Source organism: Phaenicophaeus curvirostris, chromosome 12 (assembly GCF_032191515.1).
Source record: "Phaenicophaeus curvirostris isolate KB17595 chromosome 12, BPBGC_Pcur_1.0, whole genome shotgun sequence".
NCBI classification, from domain to species: domain Eukaryota; kingdom Metazoa; phylum Chordata; class Aves; order Cuculiformes; family Cuculidae; genus Phaenicophaeus; species Phaenicophaeus curvirostris.
Window position 1 is genome coordinate 9553400 of NC_091403.1, and position 16469 is coordinate 9569868.

At 40.1% G+C, this 16469-nt stretch overlaps 1 protein-coding gene across 1 annotated transcript in view; it reads right to left on the reverse strand.

The window, feature by feature from the left end:
* Nucleotides 1–335: 335 nt before the first annotated feature.
* The window catches only part of AGBL1 (AGBL carboxypeptidase 1), a 278150-nt gene continuing 262016 nt past the window's right edge, over nt 336–16469 (reverse strand). The window contains exon 23 of the mRNA XM_069867250.1: nt 336–1204. Coding sequence (XP_069723351.1) covers nt 898–1204 — 307 coding nt within the window. The 3' untranslated portion in view covers nt 336–897. The remainder of the gene's footprint in view (nt 1205–16469) is intronic.

The window sequence follows — 16469 nt, forward strand, 5'->3', positions numbered from 1 at the left end:
ATCTATTGGCAGAGTATTCGGGGACCCCTGGCTACCTCAAGAAAACATATTTTTTCTCCTTAAAATGCCCTGAATCTCTCTCACTCTCAATAGTTTTTAATAGTAGCTCTAGGTTCCCCAAGATGAATTGTTGTATCTGTACTCTCTTAGCTGGATGTCTCACAGAGAAAATATAATTTCACAGCATATGTGAAACAAATTCTACATTTAGGCTATTCAGTTCAAACATGAAGTGACTCTGCTGAGATTACGTTGGACTAATTCATTCTAGTGCAGCGAAGAGGTGAATCTAGCCCAGGTTTCCAGAGGACCACTCTGTACTTTCACTGGCACTTTGGATTTCCCACACTGTTGCTAAAATATGACCAGCTCAGAAGCTTGCACAGCCTGACCCAACCTGTTGAACACACTGTAAAAGTTCTGATCAGACAGCAATCAGATACAGGCTCTACAGCTCAAAAGAAATGAATGACAATGGAGAACTCTGGCCAAAGGCATCAGTAGCTGTTGCTCTTCCAGGCAAAGGCTGCTTCCCGTAATAAGAGCCTAAGGTAAGGAAAAGAGAATCATCTCTGGTTCCTTGCTCCAAGAGGACCATTCCTCAGGTCAGTCTGCATGAAACCACATACAGGAGGGAGCTGTGAACCTGGGGATCTTGTTTAGGAACGCATGATGTTCTCATATATTACCATCTGGGCCAGTGGCTCCTTGCTCTGCTTTGTGTACAAAGAATGAGGATTAATTCTCAATGTATAAATGTATGCAAATTACACAAACATACAGTCAACTTTATATTCAGAACTGGAGCAACACATCTGGGAAGGATGCTAAAGCTGTCAAACAAGTGAACATGAGCAGTACTCCATTTGCTTGCTGCTCTGCAAATCAAAGCCTTGTTCATGCAGGGCTGCTCTCAAACCCACTGTATACCCCAAGTGCTGTTGAACGCAGAGGGAGAGCTGTACTGTTGGATGCTGGTTGGTTGGAAATGTAGAGCCCCCTGAGAGCCTTGGAGCTGCATGACTGTCCCGTGGTCAGTCCCTCATCTTCTGTGTCTCCTTCTGCCCACAAGAGGCACTCCTGGATCTCTTGGTCTAACTCAGAGAAGTCCCTTTCACCATCAGAGGAACTGTCAGTATTGTAATCAATTTCTTCCACACAAGGAGGTTCATCATCAGTCTCCAGGCTGCTGTTGCTACAGCGTCTGCAGAAAAATCAGAAGAGACACTGGTTGTCATCAAAGGAGGGTGTGTTCTCTAGGGGTAAGAGCAAGAACAGTGGAAATGCATTTCATGGGTTCAATCCTGGCTGTTCTAATAAGACATAGGATGGCAGTGAGCAAGATCCTGTATGTGTTTGTATCTGTTTCACCATCTGTAATATGAAGAGTGATACTTCCCTACTTCACAGGAGAAATGATTATTGCTATCACTATTACTGCTATTGCTTATGCAGAAACCGAGTGCTTTATATACAGACACCATCATTCTTGCCTTGAGGCAAGCTGAAATGTAGTAGAGGAGGAGGTGTTCGGTTTCCAGAAGGCTGCTGGTTTAATCATCATCCACCTCATTGTAGTTCCACATTTAGTGTATGACCTAATTAATCCAAGTGGTTGAAGTGCTTTGGCATCTTTCCCTCCAGTTCTGTGCAAGCTCAGAGCACTGGTAACAGGAGGCGGTGCAAAGGAAAGTGGAGGCTCTTGGGTCTTTGAGCACACTGGCTCCAAGTAGGGCAGAAATATCAGGAAGGGCCAAAGTGAGAGGCAAGTCTGAATGGCTGAGGCCAAAGTGAGAGGCAAGTCTGAATGGCTGAGGAGAGACTCTAAACAGATTCCACAGCTACACTGTATGGCTCTCAGAAGGGTAGGTTGCACCAACTTAGCCTCCTGCCATTTACTCACGGGAATGGTCATAGGCTTTCTTTTATGTGCCCCTTCAATACATATCGTATTAGGTTAGCTTAATGCAATATTTAGGGTAGAATTCTAACCACTAGACCAGATGGCTCCAAGGAATAGCCTTTCTCCTACCTGGCTGCCTGGTTCCCATTTGGCCTTTAGCCCAGGAGGGCAGCTGGGTAATTTTTTTGAGATGAGAAAAAATCCTGTGGTTTCAGTGCTGCCTGGGTCAGAGTCGGGATGAATCGGGGGGGACAAATACTGTGATTGTCACCTCCAGGTCAATGTTTTCAATCAGACTCAAAGCGGGTGAGTGTATTGCTTTGGGGAACTGGGAAAGGAATAATAATCTTCCGCCACTGGGCCCGAGTTTCCAATTTGTCCCAAGTTGGGAAGAATAAATGACTTGGCAGATGGAGTATACACAGCTTTAATGTGTGGTCTGCTCATTTACATGTCAGTACCCAGACTAATCTTGCAGCTCTCAGCTGTTTCACAGCAGTGCCAGCATCTGAAGTTTCAGAACATACCAAAGGTATAAAGTATTGCTTTTGGATGTATAGATCTCTTCTGCACTCCAAAAAAAAAAGACGTAAGATTTTCCTAGCTTTGAGACTCCAGATCTTAACTGTATACTCCTCTGCAAGCAGAAAACAAACAGTGTCAACCCACTTCTTCTCTGGCTGATCTCTGGCTTAGTTTACTTCAAAGGCTGAGTATAAAGTATTCTCTGAAAGCTTAATAGAGTTGTACAGCTCAAAAATAAATAAAAGAATAATTATGCACTTTTGCAGTTCCTGGCTCCACTTCAGTCTGCTCAGAAATCTGGGTCAGGAAGAACTCATACTGAAACTGACTGTGTGACATGAAACAAAACAAACAAACCAGGACAATCCTCCCAGCACAAACAGCAACAAGCAGTGGTCTCTACTGAGTCTGACCAGTGGGTTTTATTTCTCCTTTTTTTTCATCTGCCAACATGGTATGAATTACCATGATACCAAGTACCTGTGACAATGTTCAAAGCTGACTAAACTCAGGGGAACTAGATTTTTCATTTATAATATCTGCTCTTGTGGTTTTGCAATAAAAAAGAACCAAAGTGTATCTACTTTCATTATTGCACTTCTATGTTTGGGAGGAGCTGCTAATGCCATTGGGACAGAGCATAGCTGCCACCCAACCAACTGATGTTTTATGGATGTGGTGATTCAGTTTGCAGCCTAGGAACTGAAGGTCAAACATTTACATTAACAGGATAACAGTGAACAACAAAAAAGAAATCCCTATTATTACTTAATGCTGGGAAACCAAATAAGACAGGACCCTCTGATTTTTTTTTTTTTTTTTGATAACTTAAATGATTTTAGGACTGGATTTCTGACGAAAAAGAGGAAAATTACTTCTAGCACAAAAGCACTTTACTATGGAAAGGAAATCTGGAAGACAACAGTTAGAGAATGAAATAGAGAACATACAGACCTGCCATTTTCTTACTCTGAAAACTGAAGAGAAAGTCTTTAAGAAGCAAATATTTACACATAAAACCTTTCAAGATGGGTGTTGTCATTTTGCCTACATACATATTACACAAAACGCTAAGACTGCAACAATTCAATACTTGGACAGATATATTGCAGGGAGAGTTTCCCCACAAGTGAAGATGTGCCTAGATCATGTTTAGAGGTCAGGAAAGATGACTTTCTTCCTAGTTTGTTCTGCCCTTTGCTCTTTTACTGTGACAGTGAAGGAACAAGCCAATTAGCACTGACTTTAGTAGTGTTTTCTCCAATATGGGCTGATATGGATCGATGCCACCACCACAAATCACATAATGAACTACCAAACAGCAAATAGATGGTACCAATTTCCTCTCACTGCCAATCCAGGCTGTAATCACACTGGTGACTTAAAACTTGATAGGCTCTTTATCACACCACCTGACTCTACAGACCAACCACTTCTCTCTACTATGTGAAGTCTTCCAGCCCAACAACTTGCTTTCTGCTGCAAGAAGATTTAAAACACATAACAAAGCAATACAAATAGGCTGGTTCAAACCAGCATGTTAACGATTCTTCTGGAAAAGGAGAGGTGGCAGCATGCAACATGCAGGGCAGCCAGCTAGTCCCACTAACGAAACTGCCAACATCATCGCGTGCTGCTCCTCCACATGACGAAGACCAGCTCCTTTAGGAAAGGATGCAGATAGTGAAACATGGAAATGAGCAGAAATGCCAACCTCTAGACTATTGTGTATCATTGCAGAGGGTGTGGCTTGCTTTTTTTTCTAACAAAGAGTTGTGGGTTCTTGTCAGGGGTAGGATCTTGTTTGTTTATTTTTTATCTGACTTTTAAAAGCTTGTAAAAGAATTTTCCCCTCCCCCTCACAAAACAACAAGAAACAGAAAAAAAACCAGGAGAGATGAAACAGATTTACCAAAGAATAATGATGTTGTCTTACAGAAGGTAAACAATGAGAAAAACCAATGACATTACATTAGAGAGCTTCAAGACAAATGCAGTCTATGAATACCACTGAACATGAACACAGTACAGAAGAGGGGGAGGGAAAGCTGGTAATATATCTACAACCAACAGTCCCCCCAGCTATCACAATAAAACATGTACACATGTTGCTTGATCTACTAATTCAAAACCTGTTGCCTTGTAGCCCTCATCTATTCCAGCTGATGGGAGCCACAACAGCAATTTGCAACTTTATGATGCAATAAATAGAATTTCTTTGTTTTGATTTTTAATTTGCATATTTATTGAGATATGACTTGATCTTAATTAGTTCTCCTTTTCTGTGTGGGTGTGGGTGTTTGTTTACTTGGTTTTGAAAGCAAACAAGCTTTGGTACTCTGTAAAATAATTCTGTCTTTTTGCTGACTTAACACGAGAAGTAGAAGGGAGCCTAGTTTCTCCTTATATGTCAACATAACTATAACTTTCTGGAATGACTGGAAAACACTTATTTCAGGTATTTCCTGCAAACCCCCCATTCTAAGTCATCCTACCTATCAGGTCACAGCTGGACAGAAGCTTTGCAAGTCAGCTGTCCTACTGAACTACATATAAGAAAAGACAGTCTATAGTTGTGGTTAATAACCTATAGCTACATGCTGTACATGGGGATGACTGACAATCTCTCTTCCATACATAATTCCCCTTCACTTGTGCATACAATTCCAGGTCATGGAGAAAATCCAGAGATTTGCTAACTAATTTCATGAGATTTTTCACTCACATTTTGCTTGTGTAGCAGGTCACTCAGTCTCTGTATATTGTGCTGATTGGCTCAAACTAGAATGTGTTTATTTTTCTTGCTGTAAATATCACTGACAACTGTCCCTTTTAGAGAATCTGTGGCTATTATCTAGGGTTGCTGACCTTCACTTGACAGGCCTCACAGCTGCAGTGTATTAGAGAAGGAAATGGAACATTTACTTATTTTTCATATTGCTCCTCTCACTCTTGTGAAATTTGCTGTGACTTTGCCAGAATGAAGCTAGGAAGTGAGTGGTTGAATGCTTCACACAAAAAGGGGGAAAAAGCTAAGTTTGGGGAGTACTGTTGGTTGTGAACCTATCAATGACTCCCTGTGAAGAATGTATCAACAAACAAGCAAACACATCTTCATCTTCTCCCTGCAGTGAAAAATAACGTGCCAGTAGCTGCATAATCACCACATCTGTGACCCTGTTTTTGCCTTTCCCTAAATCTTCCCTCCATTGTGATATATCCCAATCCTTTGGAGGCTGCCCAGTGCAGAGATATGGCTGTGTATAAGGAGCCAAGCATGTCTCTAATACAGTTCATAGATGAAATAAGGCAGGAAATGGCTTTCTTGACTTTTTTCAAGATGTCATGCATTTCCCTGTGAGAAAATGGAAACATGATTTGTGTCAACTAAACAGGTCAAGTTCTTGGCAATTACAGCATTCACCTGAAAGAAGCAGGGATTGCTGCACCCTCAAGCAGGGATTGGAGACCCTCGCAAGTTCCCTGACCACAATCATCACCTGTGCAGAAGGGGAATCTCTCACTCTTTTCCAACAAGGTTTTATCAGTTGTATGAACAGTTACATACGTGCTGGCAAGTAAAGTATCCTGAAGCTTTTAAATATATGTTGCACTCTCTCCTGTGAATGGGGATTGCCTTGCCCTTCTTTTTTTTTTTGACATCAAAATTCCACCTACACTGGCAAATTTAAAAGGATGTGTGGTCTTGAACAGTTTTGCTTTTGAGGAATTCATATGTTTTATTAAAAGTATTTTACAGGAGCACTGCTTCTGAAGTCTTGTAATGAATATGAAATGAATTTTAAGTAGACACATTTGCAGCTATCGTAGAATACATTTCCGCCTTTACTATCTTAGTAAAGTAGTATTTTAAGATATAAACAAAACTACTATGATGCTTTTAGTTAATTATATCTGTAAGAAATATACTACTGCAACAAGATGACAATGAAGAAGGGCTTTAATCTGCCCTTAGTGTCTTGATTCACTTGCTGCAAGGTGTGGTACAGAACTTATAATGACATTTCAATTTGGTCACTGTAATTCAGCAGCTCCCCAGACAGTAGCCTGGCTTCCCCTCCTGCCTGAGAAAAGCCAGACAAAGCTCTATTTGGTCCCTGACTTCACCAAGAGAGGGAATCAGCTATGCATCGATGTAAGATGGCTCCGACTACTACATTCACCTCCTTTGTTGCTACACAGTAAACAATAATGATATGAACTTTACAGGTTCCCATGCGATTTTTCTTTCCAAAGACTCTTTGCCAAGTACTTTTACATCTTACAACATCTCCTGAGAAAACGTGTGCTAAGCCCTAGCCAGTGCCAGGTGCCTTGGCTTTCAGCCCACCCATGGCCCATCCTTTCATGAACAATATGAACATAATTAAACACTGCCTTGAATTCTGTTTACTATGGCTAAGAGATGTTTGGACTCCTTTTGAGTGTAGCTTGTTGGTTTTCTTTTTCTTCCTGCTGCAAATAACCATGAGAAAGGTGCAATACATTGCTAAGGCTTGTACTAATTAGTTTTTCAGGAGTTCCCAGGGTAATTGTAGGCTGTAATATTTATAATTGATTTGCCCAGATTAAAAATGGATGTCCAGTGCACGAGTTAGATAAGTAAGGAGCATGTGCGGCTTTATCATTTAGAAAGGAAGACAATTTGTAAATAAAGGGAAAGCATGAAGAGCAAGAAAGAGGCTGACTCCTGGCCAATACTGTCCCCTAATGTTCATTCAAACTTGCAACAATTTAGTCATGGACAGCATTTTACTTGCATCTAGCAGAAACTCTCTTAAGTCTTCTAAGGAATGACTTGTTTCCATTTTCCGTATGTGTGATGACTGCTTTAAGAGCAGAGGAGATGTTGAGTAAACACCTCTCATTACATATGGCTGTGAAATCAAAAAGCCTTCTATGAATATGAAGAACTGCACTGAACTGAATTACACGTCATTGGTACAGCTTTGATCCTTCTGTGAAAGATGGGTCTATATAGAGGACAAGCAGGCTTTTTTATTCCCATTTGAAGGGTACTAGCTTGACATTACATGGCGTTCCTGGATTCCAGATACCTCAGTTCAAATCCAAATTTCTAATGCTAACCAATAAAAATCATTTGGGCCTGTCTTTAGACTGGTCAGATGGAAAAGCTAGTGAGAAACCAAAGGCTGTGGATTCAGTTTTATGAACAATCATTAAGTTCTTCCTAATGGTGAAGCATTCTATTCATCATTGCAGTGTTCACGTTGCATCTTTAGTATTCTTATAGCTGTAGGCTTGTAGGCATTAATAAAACCCATTGACTTGAACAAATACAAGTCAGCCACGAAATGAAGCTATGACAGTTGTTGCAGACTCCAGACAAACACAGGAAATAAAAGATGGGTGACATAAAATAGATGGGATAATATCCATCCACCAGGCAGCACTGTCAGTGGCTTGGATTTTACTTTGACTTTAAGAATACAAAGAAATACTTCCAAAGCAGATAACATTTTGCCTTTCTATAGCTTAAGCTTTCTGAGAAATATGAGCAGTCAAGTCCTCCTGTATGGGAAGGTATTTACTAAAACTACTGGAACTCATTAGGACACTGAATAATGTAAGAGTTACTGAAAAATATGATTTTGAAAGTGTTTGGGAGCTTTTCTCACAGCGTCTTTACTTCAAAAAAATTCTTCTCAAAACGATAATCATGTTACTGATGATACTTAGCAGTCCAGCCACAGTAATACAGGAAGATTACTGGAATCCTTGAATTGCTTTTGGGTGTTTCCAGTAATTGAGATATTGACACTGTAGAGAGGAAAGAAATGTGGTAAGATTTTGGCTTAGATGCTGAAAACTTGTACTGATGAGGATAAAAATTGTAAAGGCATGTAGGTTCTCCTGGGTTCTTGTTTCCCTTGGTGCTGTTTTACAAAATTCTATTGACTTCATCCAAAATTTGTAATTGGGTCTATATATTTAATTCCAAAGGTCCAAGTTCCATATGTATATATACCCCTTAGTTTTCTCTAAGCAACTTAACAGATTTGTGGTTTTTGAAAGCAAAATATTTTAAGATGGTCAAGACACGTCTAGGCTGTACTTTAGTTACACATCTGTTTAATGTACAGGGCATGCAAATATTTGCTTGCATATCAGATTACAGACAGACATCTAACTACCTGACTTAACTAACAACTGCTGTAAATGACTAAACACCAGCCACTGTACCACTTGGAGGCAAAAGCAACCTCTTGGTTGCTAGTTTTTCTTCCTGGAAATTTATTATTAGATGATGACTGCTTTGAGGTTTCAGACAATCTATCTCTCTATGACAGATGTGTATACGTGTATGTATATATGTAAATACGCAAATATGTCTATACAAGAACACGTCCTTATCCATCTTTCCTTACAGATACATAGATAAATAATAAAGACACATACTTGTATATACGCATGCATTCAGACACCCACAAACCAATGCATCCTCACAGTTATATGGTTTACTCTCTATAGAGAGGACAGTTTTCATTCCAAGACAGAAGGTCTCAGGAGATACTCCTACAACCAGCTGAGAGGATAGAATAGATGATCACTGAACCTTGATGCTATTATATTCTAGTGGAAGCAACCACAGGGAAAAAGCAGGCTATTGGCCAGGGCAAACCTGTTTCTTGACTCAAGTCTTCAGATGAGTATTGACAAAGCAGCAGATCACCTTAAGGAGGACTTAGACTTTCTGGGTAGGGCTTGAGATATAGTAAGAAGGTAGACAGAAATGGTTGTCTAAAACAAAATGTTATGACCATCTATTTGAGAGCTTGAACTAGAAGCTAAAAGCAAGACTGAATGGCAAAGGTTAAGAACTTGGATTCTTAGAACAGAAATATGGACAGATTCCTATTCCACATAAACCTGATGCATTCTTGTATCTTTTGAAGTAAAGAATGCCTACTTTAGAAACCCTTCTGTGTAGCTTTCTTATCTTTCACAATCACATGTCTTCAAATGGATAAACAATGACCATGACTAAAAGCGTTGAGCTCTGGTAAAAGCAATTATTCTCGTTCTGGAGTGTCCAGAGAGGGGAAAGGGTATGGCACCATGTGGGGATTCAACATCTGGTTTACCACTGGATTCTACTTTTCAGGAAAGCCTTCAGGCATGTCTCAGCTTAATGGTCACAAAAAACAGTTTGTGGGGAATACTGAAAACAATGAATTTAAGGCCAACATGATGCCAAAGCACTGAAGCCTACGAGGTTCCAGCTGATGGACACTAGTCGGCATGGCCTCCTCTCAAAGTGACTTCGACTTCATCTCTACAAGATCCTATGTTATAGCAGATTTATTGAAATGAATCCAATACAAAATCAGAATCCTCCTGAAATTTATGCATCTTATTCCAGGGATGTTCATCATAACTGATCTGAGAAGCTTCCTGTAGTGTAAAAAGTTCTGAGAGTATTACATAACTTTCATTTTTTCATCCTTCCCTGTGGATAATAAGTATGGTTAGTCAATATCACAATTAGAGAAGAGAGAGAAACTGTGTGTGTGTGTACTCACAAAAATAAAAGGCAGAGAGAAAGCAAGGTCAAAGAAATCTATCTTGCCTTTAAAGCAATTGAAGCAGGGTTTATAGCAGAAACATCTGATGGAGTATGTTTGATCATAGATAACTGATAATATATCCAGGTTAAAACTTCAGCCTTTGCCCTTATCCTAAATCTTTTCTCAGACATAATGAGATTCAGATAAAACAAATCTGAACACTCGCATTCAATATATTTCAAAACATTCTGATCAATTATGGTTTTAACACCATATGGAACCAAATACAAAACCTTGTTTAACCTCACTCATTACGCAGCTGATTTGCATATGCTTTGGACTCCATTAAGGACAACACAAAATATCAGCTACAGCATATAAGTGGCAACTCTTGCTAATTCCTTGATCTTGACAAAGCCCTGCCAGATGTTTCATGAAGAATAGCAAATATTTCATTATGCTCTCCCTGCCTTCTAAAATTTGTCTGTCAGAAATTGTGAGGATGAATTTTAGTGGTTTAGTATACAAGAAAAACAATAGACATGGAGGGCTGACACAAACATGAAGCACAATCTCCATTGTGCTTCAGAACTCAAACAGGGTTTAAAGGGATTCTTCATGCTAGAAGGACCTATTATACTAGCCAGGAACACATGACTCCAAATAAACAGGGGAAAGAGGAAAAACAACAAGCAATTACTATGATCTAAGGGAACAGGATTGCCTTGCAAAAAGAACATAGTAAAGCACATGCAGAAGTTGCCATTGCTGTTTGTCGGACAATAGATTTCCTAAAGCTTTTCTGTGTTCCTGTTGTAGATCTTTAATAGTGTTTCAGCTGTATATCAGTGAGATGCTGTTTTTGAATGAATCCATTTGTAGCTTGTAGCATCTATCAGTTCCCAGCAGGGAACAATTTTTTAAATTGCTGTTAACATAAGTATTTCCTGAATATTTATAAAAGCCAATTTTCAGATACCTACTAAAGTGTTCTATGTGTTTTACCTGAAATTACATTTTCTTACTTTTTCTCTGTGTGGATTTGTATGTATATATTTATATATGCATATATAAATTCCAACAAAAATTCTTAAAAGAATTCTAACACATCACATAAGCAAGCATATTCTGAATGGAAGGTGAAGCAACATATACCAACAAAAGTATTCATTTAATCAAAATAAGTTGTGGGATGGATGGGGTGAATTAGAGCACAGCTTGCAGAGCATTGAAACAATTGCTTCATGGAGAACTACCTTGAGCATTTAACATCGCTTTCTGATTTACAACCAAAAATGATAAAAGGTCAGTTCTTGTGTGCACAGTAAACAACTGAGAAGGTATATCAGACTGCGCATCAAGGGAAAATTGAATCATGAGGTTAAAACACTTGTCTTTGAAAGATGTAGATTCTACGCTCAGTGAGCTTGCAGTCACTTTGAGTGAACTGCTTTTCTGTCTTTGTTCCAATACCCCAAGAACATGGACATGGAATACCCCATCATTCTACCTGTCTGGCAAGTGTATGGCACGGTGGCAGAGACAGCATGTGTCTGAAGCCTTCCATCACCTGTCTAGGTCTGAATGAGAGTGCAAAGCTGTTTAATTGCCTCCTCTATATAAGTGCCTTTCTCTCTACCGAAAGCAGTAAGATAACAGGTGCTTAATAATCTTGGTGGGTCTGGTCTCCTCTCAGCAGACCAAGATTTCAGTAAAGAAAATAGCAAATTCACAGATCTGTTAGGGAAAGAAGTGAAAGTTCATGATTCTGCCAGACAGAACTGTAGAGTTTAGCTGGAGGAATGAAGGGGGTGTTGGACTCCTACTGACATCAGGAGGGGAGAGAGGTGCTCAGTAATACCAAGGATTAGCTGCCAGGTCATATTTCAAAGGGAAACAGTGTAATTCTTGCAGTACTGGAAAAACTGAAACCATAGAAATGAAGTGGAGATTATTCAGATGGGAAAGAAACTGACATGAACTGTTGGATTTTCTGTTCCTAGTCTGGCCCCTGATTTTAAACCGTCCATCTAGCCTGTAGAGCAGAAAAAGCCAGCCATGCACTTGAGGAAGCAAAGGATGAGGACTTGTGTATGCTGGTTCTGATGGGCCTGAAAACTGCATTAGGCAGGAAATCTGATAGTTCCTGGCATTTGCCTTTGTATTTATGTTGTCCTTGCTCCTCATTTTGTCTCTTTGCTTCAGGGCATTGCTTATTGCACCAAAATAAAGTGACATCTGCTCTTCTCATGTTGGATTCTGTCTTCCAGGAACTGAAACACGAGGAAAAGACCAGATCATGAGCTGTTCTGGCTAGAGAATTGTCCCCCAGGGCATTGAAAAAGCCCACAAAAATTGTATTTGCCAGTACAAACAGCACAAATCCAAGCAGTACAATGTACATACACACTTTACAGAGGCAATGCATTTGGGAAGGTTACATTCACGAATGCAGACAGGGTTCCTGACTGCTGTGCAATGTGATACAATCTCTTTTCTTGTTCTTTCTTCATCAAATCATGATGTCATCATTTTCTCTACAGATCTTTTTGCTGCGCCAGCTCTACCTACGTACCCCTGCAATAACATTTCTAGTGTGAGTAACACACAACCCCTCAAAATCAGTCTGTACGCTGCTGAAGAACCCAGGCTTTATGAAAGGCAGAGATAATAGGATAGTAGGGCAGGTACAGCCAAGTTGGATTGCCACTGCCTTTAGCCTGTGTTTACCAGGCTTATGCTGGACCTTCTCTTTTTCTGCACAGCCAACCTGCAGATAAACTGTGTCAGATTTAATGGTGCATGAGACAGGCAATTCAGTATCAAGGAGAAAAAAAGCATCTCTGAGGCAAGATGGGTTATCAGCTTAGCTCAAAAAGCAGTCTGTCAAGAAACACTGCCAAGGTGATTTCAGAAATCTATAATTCAGATGTTACCTTAAGCCTAAAACTTTGGAAACTTCACACTTCTCACAAGTAGCCTAGTAAAGCCTTGGAGTATCAGACCAAGTATCAGTCCAAATGACAAAGTAATACACTTGGTGTATATGAAGTGCTGTACATATGAAAGGTACAGGAAGGACAGCAACATTATACAGTTTTATCCTGCAAGGAGTCAGAGCTGTTATTACACAGCAGTTTTCTTGGGGCTATTACACTCCATTGCTTATCCACCAATCAGCTTACCTTTCTAGGCTACCCAACAATATGAATCACTTTTAAATAACAATGCATTTACTTTACATACAAGCTTTGCAGCCTGAAACACCCCATACTGCTTTCTGAAAGTGAGGAAAACAGCCTGATGATTTATCAGGAAAAAGTCTGCTGATGTGCATGGAGCTGCATTGGCATGGCCCAGCTGAGAAGCTGAACTCCTGAATAGCATCATTTCACCACTAATTTTGCAGTCATTTCTGAGGCATGGAACAACATTGCTTTAAGTCTTGTTTTTAGAACAGGAAGAAAAGAATTCCAAATTTAGTGAAGAGCCAGAGAAGAAATTTTAAGGAATTCAAGATATAAGGAATATGGCCTATGGTACTTTTCCCTTACACACTTACTCCACAGACGGGCAGTATGGCAAGGCACGGTGCAAAGTGCAGGCATAGCTGGAGGAGCAGTGCCTGCTTGTATAGTTCTAGGAAAGCACAGGACTTGGGAAGGGGCAAAGCAAGGTCAGAGAGGCTGTATATACTGATTCAGAGTGTCCCTTAGGCAGCCTTTTATAGCCATGATGCTAGCAACAGGTCTCAGTGAAAGACTGCACAGATCCTGCTGGTTGCCTTTCTGTAGTACACTGGTATTTACTGTAACTGTCTTCTATTAATATATGGGGAAAATATGCACTCACACGGTTAGCGTCATATTAACCTAAGCTGCTGAGGATGAATTCATTAAGTAAAATGGGTAAATTTCATGTCCAAAAATCTGTCATGACAGAGAAGCAAAACCAGGCACCACACATCAATAGCTCTAGTTTCAGAGATGCTTCCTTACACCTTCTCATGCTGTTCTAGACACTTCCAATGCAAGAGAAGTCCACAGGGAGACGATCAAGGAAGAAGAAAATGTCCTGAGCTGTCTGTTCCCTTGCTGCTTTCAAGGTTTGCCCCCAAAGAAGTTTAGCCTACCCTTCTCCCACACTACTCCCTGTAGTCAGGAAATGCCTAGCATTTCACTTCTTACAGAGGATGTCCTCTGCGATGGCTTAACCTAACACTCCTTAAACTCAGACCTATCAATTTCCTCTGTTGGAGACTTTGGATTTAGAGATCTTTGCTTTACTGGAAAATATCCACTGATAACAAGCAATTATTATTACAAGATATATCCTTGGAGATAGAAACTGACTACTAGGAAAGAGTGAAATGAAAGGGAGAGGGGGAAAATATTACTCTCACTTAACCTGACAGGATTTTAATCAATTTCCCAGTGTGTCATATCAAAGAGCCCTTGGACAACTTCCTGAACAAGACTCAGTTGACACCTACCATGTAAAGAACCTGATTCTCTCACAATAATATTAAGCGTCATTACTGGAAATGGATGGTAGACTTCAATGCTAATATCAAATTTAATTTGTTGTTTGAAGCCATTAAAATATATATAATCTCCTCTTCTTGCCATGAACTAGTATTTGGGCCCTGAAGGCAGCATCCACAGCAAGCTAAAAGACAGTTTATGCAGTTCTTTCTGTGTAGTTTTATGAGTGTGCATTAGATGAAATGATTTATAAAATATATACTGAATATAATGTTTGTGATAGCAAGAATTGAAATCACTCTGTGGTAAGGACGGTTTTAAAGCATTAACTGTAGTAGTGAGGAGGTGCTGTAGAAGAAGAGCTGAGGTTAATGTACTTGTCTTTTTATTGCTGTGGACCTACATACCAGGCATGTGCAGGTAACACAGAGAATGAACCAAGCAAACCAACTCTGGCATCTGCCAGCTTGACTTTGAGGTGTATCATAAAGTTCCAGGGGGTTCAGAGCACAGGCTGACTGAACTGAACAAGCAGCAGAAGCAGTAGCCTGGAGGATGCCTACCAGTGCTCTGAGAAAGAACTTGCCTGCTTCAAGGGCAGTGTAAAAACAATTATTAAGTAGAGACCGATAGTCCCCAAATGAGCATATCTATGATAAGAAGCTGAGTAGTCAAGAAAAGGAGAGATTCTGGGTAGATATGTTGTTATGGAGGTGAACAAAACAGTTGCTCGTACAGAAGTCCATTCAGTGGGAATTTCAAAAATCTCAATCTAGAGCACAAGAGCCCTCTGTAAGGTCAGGAGAGTGCATTCACTCCTCAGATGCCCTGACCTCTGGCAGTCCTCACAACTACTGACCACAGGAACCACAACAGGATCTGTATCCTTGGAAAGGCTCTCAATTTGGGCAGAGTTTGCTATGCACAAAAGTAAGCCTGACAGCCTCGGTAGGAAGCAGTATCTATGTAGGTGAGATCTCTTGCCCAAAGTCCATTACAGGAGAACAGGGTGTTCCGCACTGCTTCCACTCAGTAGCAGGACATCCAAATGCTTGCTGAGGTCAATAAGGTAGCTGAGAAGAGCTGGGAATGGAGCTCTCTACGGGGGGCTTGCAGGGTTAGCATAGCAGCATAGGACAGATAAGTCCATAATGTCAGGCTCGGGCCAGTGCAATGTAGTGATGGAAATAATTTTGAAATGTGTCATCCATTAGTAAGCCTGGATACAAGATCAGAAGCTCATACTCAGATTGTGGCCTATTTCCAGTCCTGAAATCCAAACGCTATATTTTCACATTTACTTATCCAGTGTTGCTTCAGCAGTTAATTGTTTACCTGCTGGCCTCGCCTTTTCTGCTATGTTGCTGCCAGGTCATCAATGATGTGTCCATCAGGTTGAAATGAACTTTGTATCAGGTGATAAATTGATGGGTTTGCTGCAGCTGCTACCATTTCTTAAATATTTAAACAGTATGATCACACACATATCTTATATCTGCTTGGTTATGTTTATTTTGGCTGAGGTGCTAGGTAGTTTCTTAGATGTGTGTGTCAAATATTCATAGATGGCAGGCTACTGAAATATCCTTCTGTAGTATTTCTTTATAGAATTTATTTATCAACAGAATCAATCTTTATGTGCCTAGGTGCAGCATTACTTGTTGCCTTACCCATTTTTCCCAGACAGTGTCTGTCTAACAATATCCCTCTTCCTGCAACATCTATTCACAGTATGTCTGTCCAAGGTATCTTCCCATGTGTACTTACAGAATCCATCTCTTTAATTTTAACTATATATCCACTCCATCTAATGCTCGTCATCCATCTGAAGCATTTGCTGTATCTCTCCACATCATCTCTTTATCTAGTAAATGGTATCTGTCTCTCCATAGTGATTCTCCATCCCTTTCTTTCAGTCACACAGAGCACCAGAATGTAATTATGGATTTTGGACCAGAACTATAGTTTCCTTTTTTTTTCCAAATGGGGTTCACCAATCACTGATTA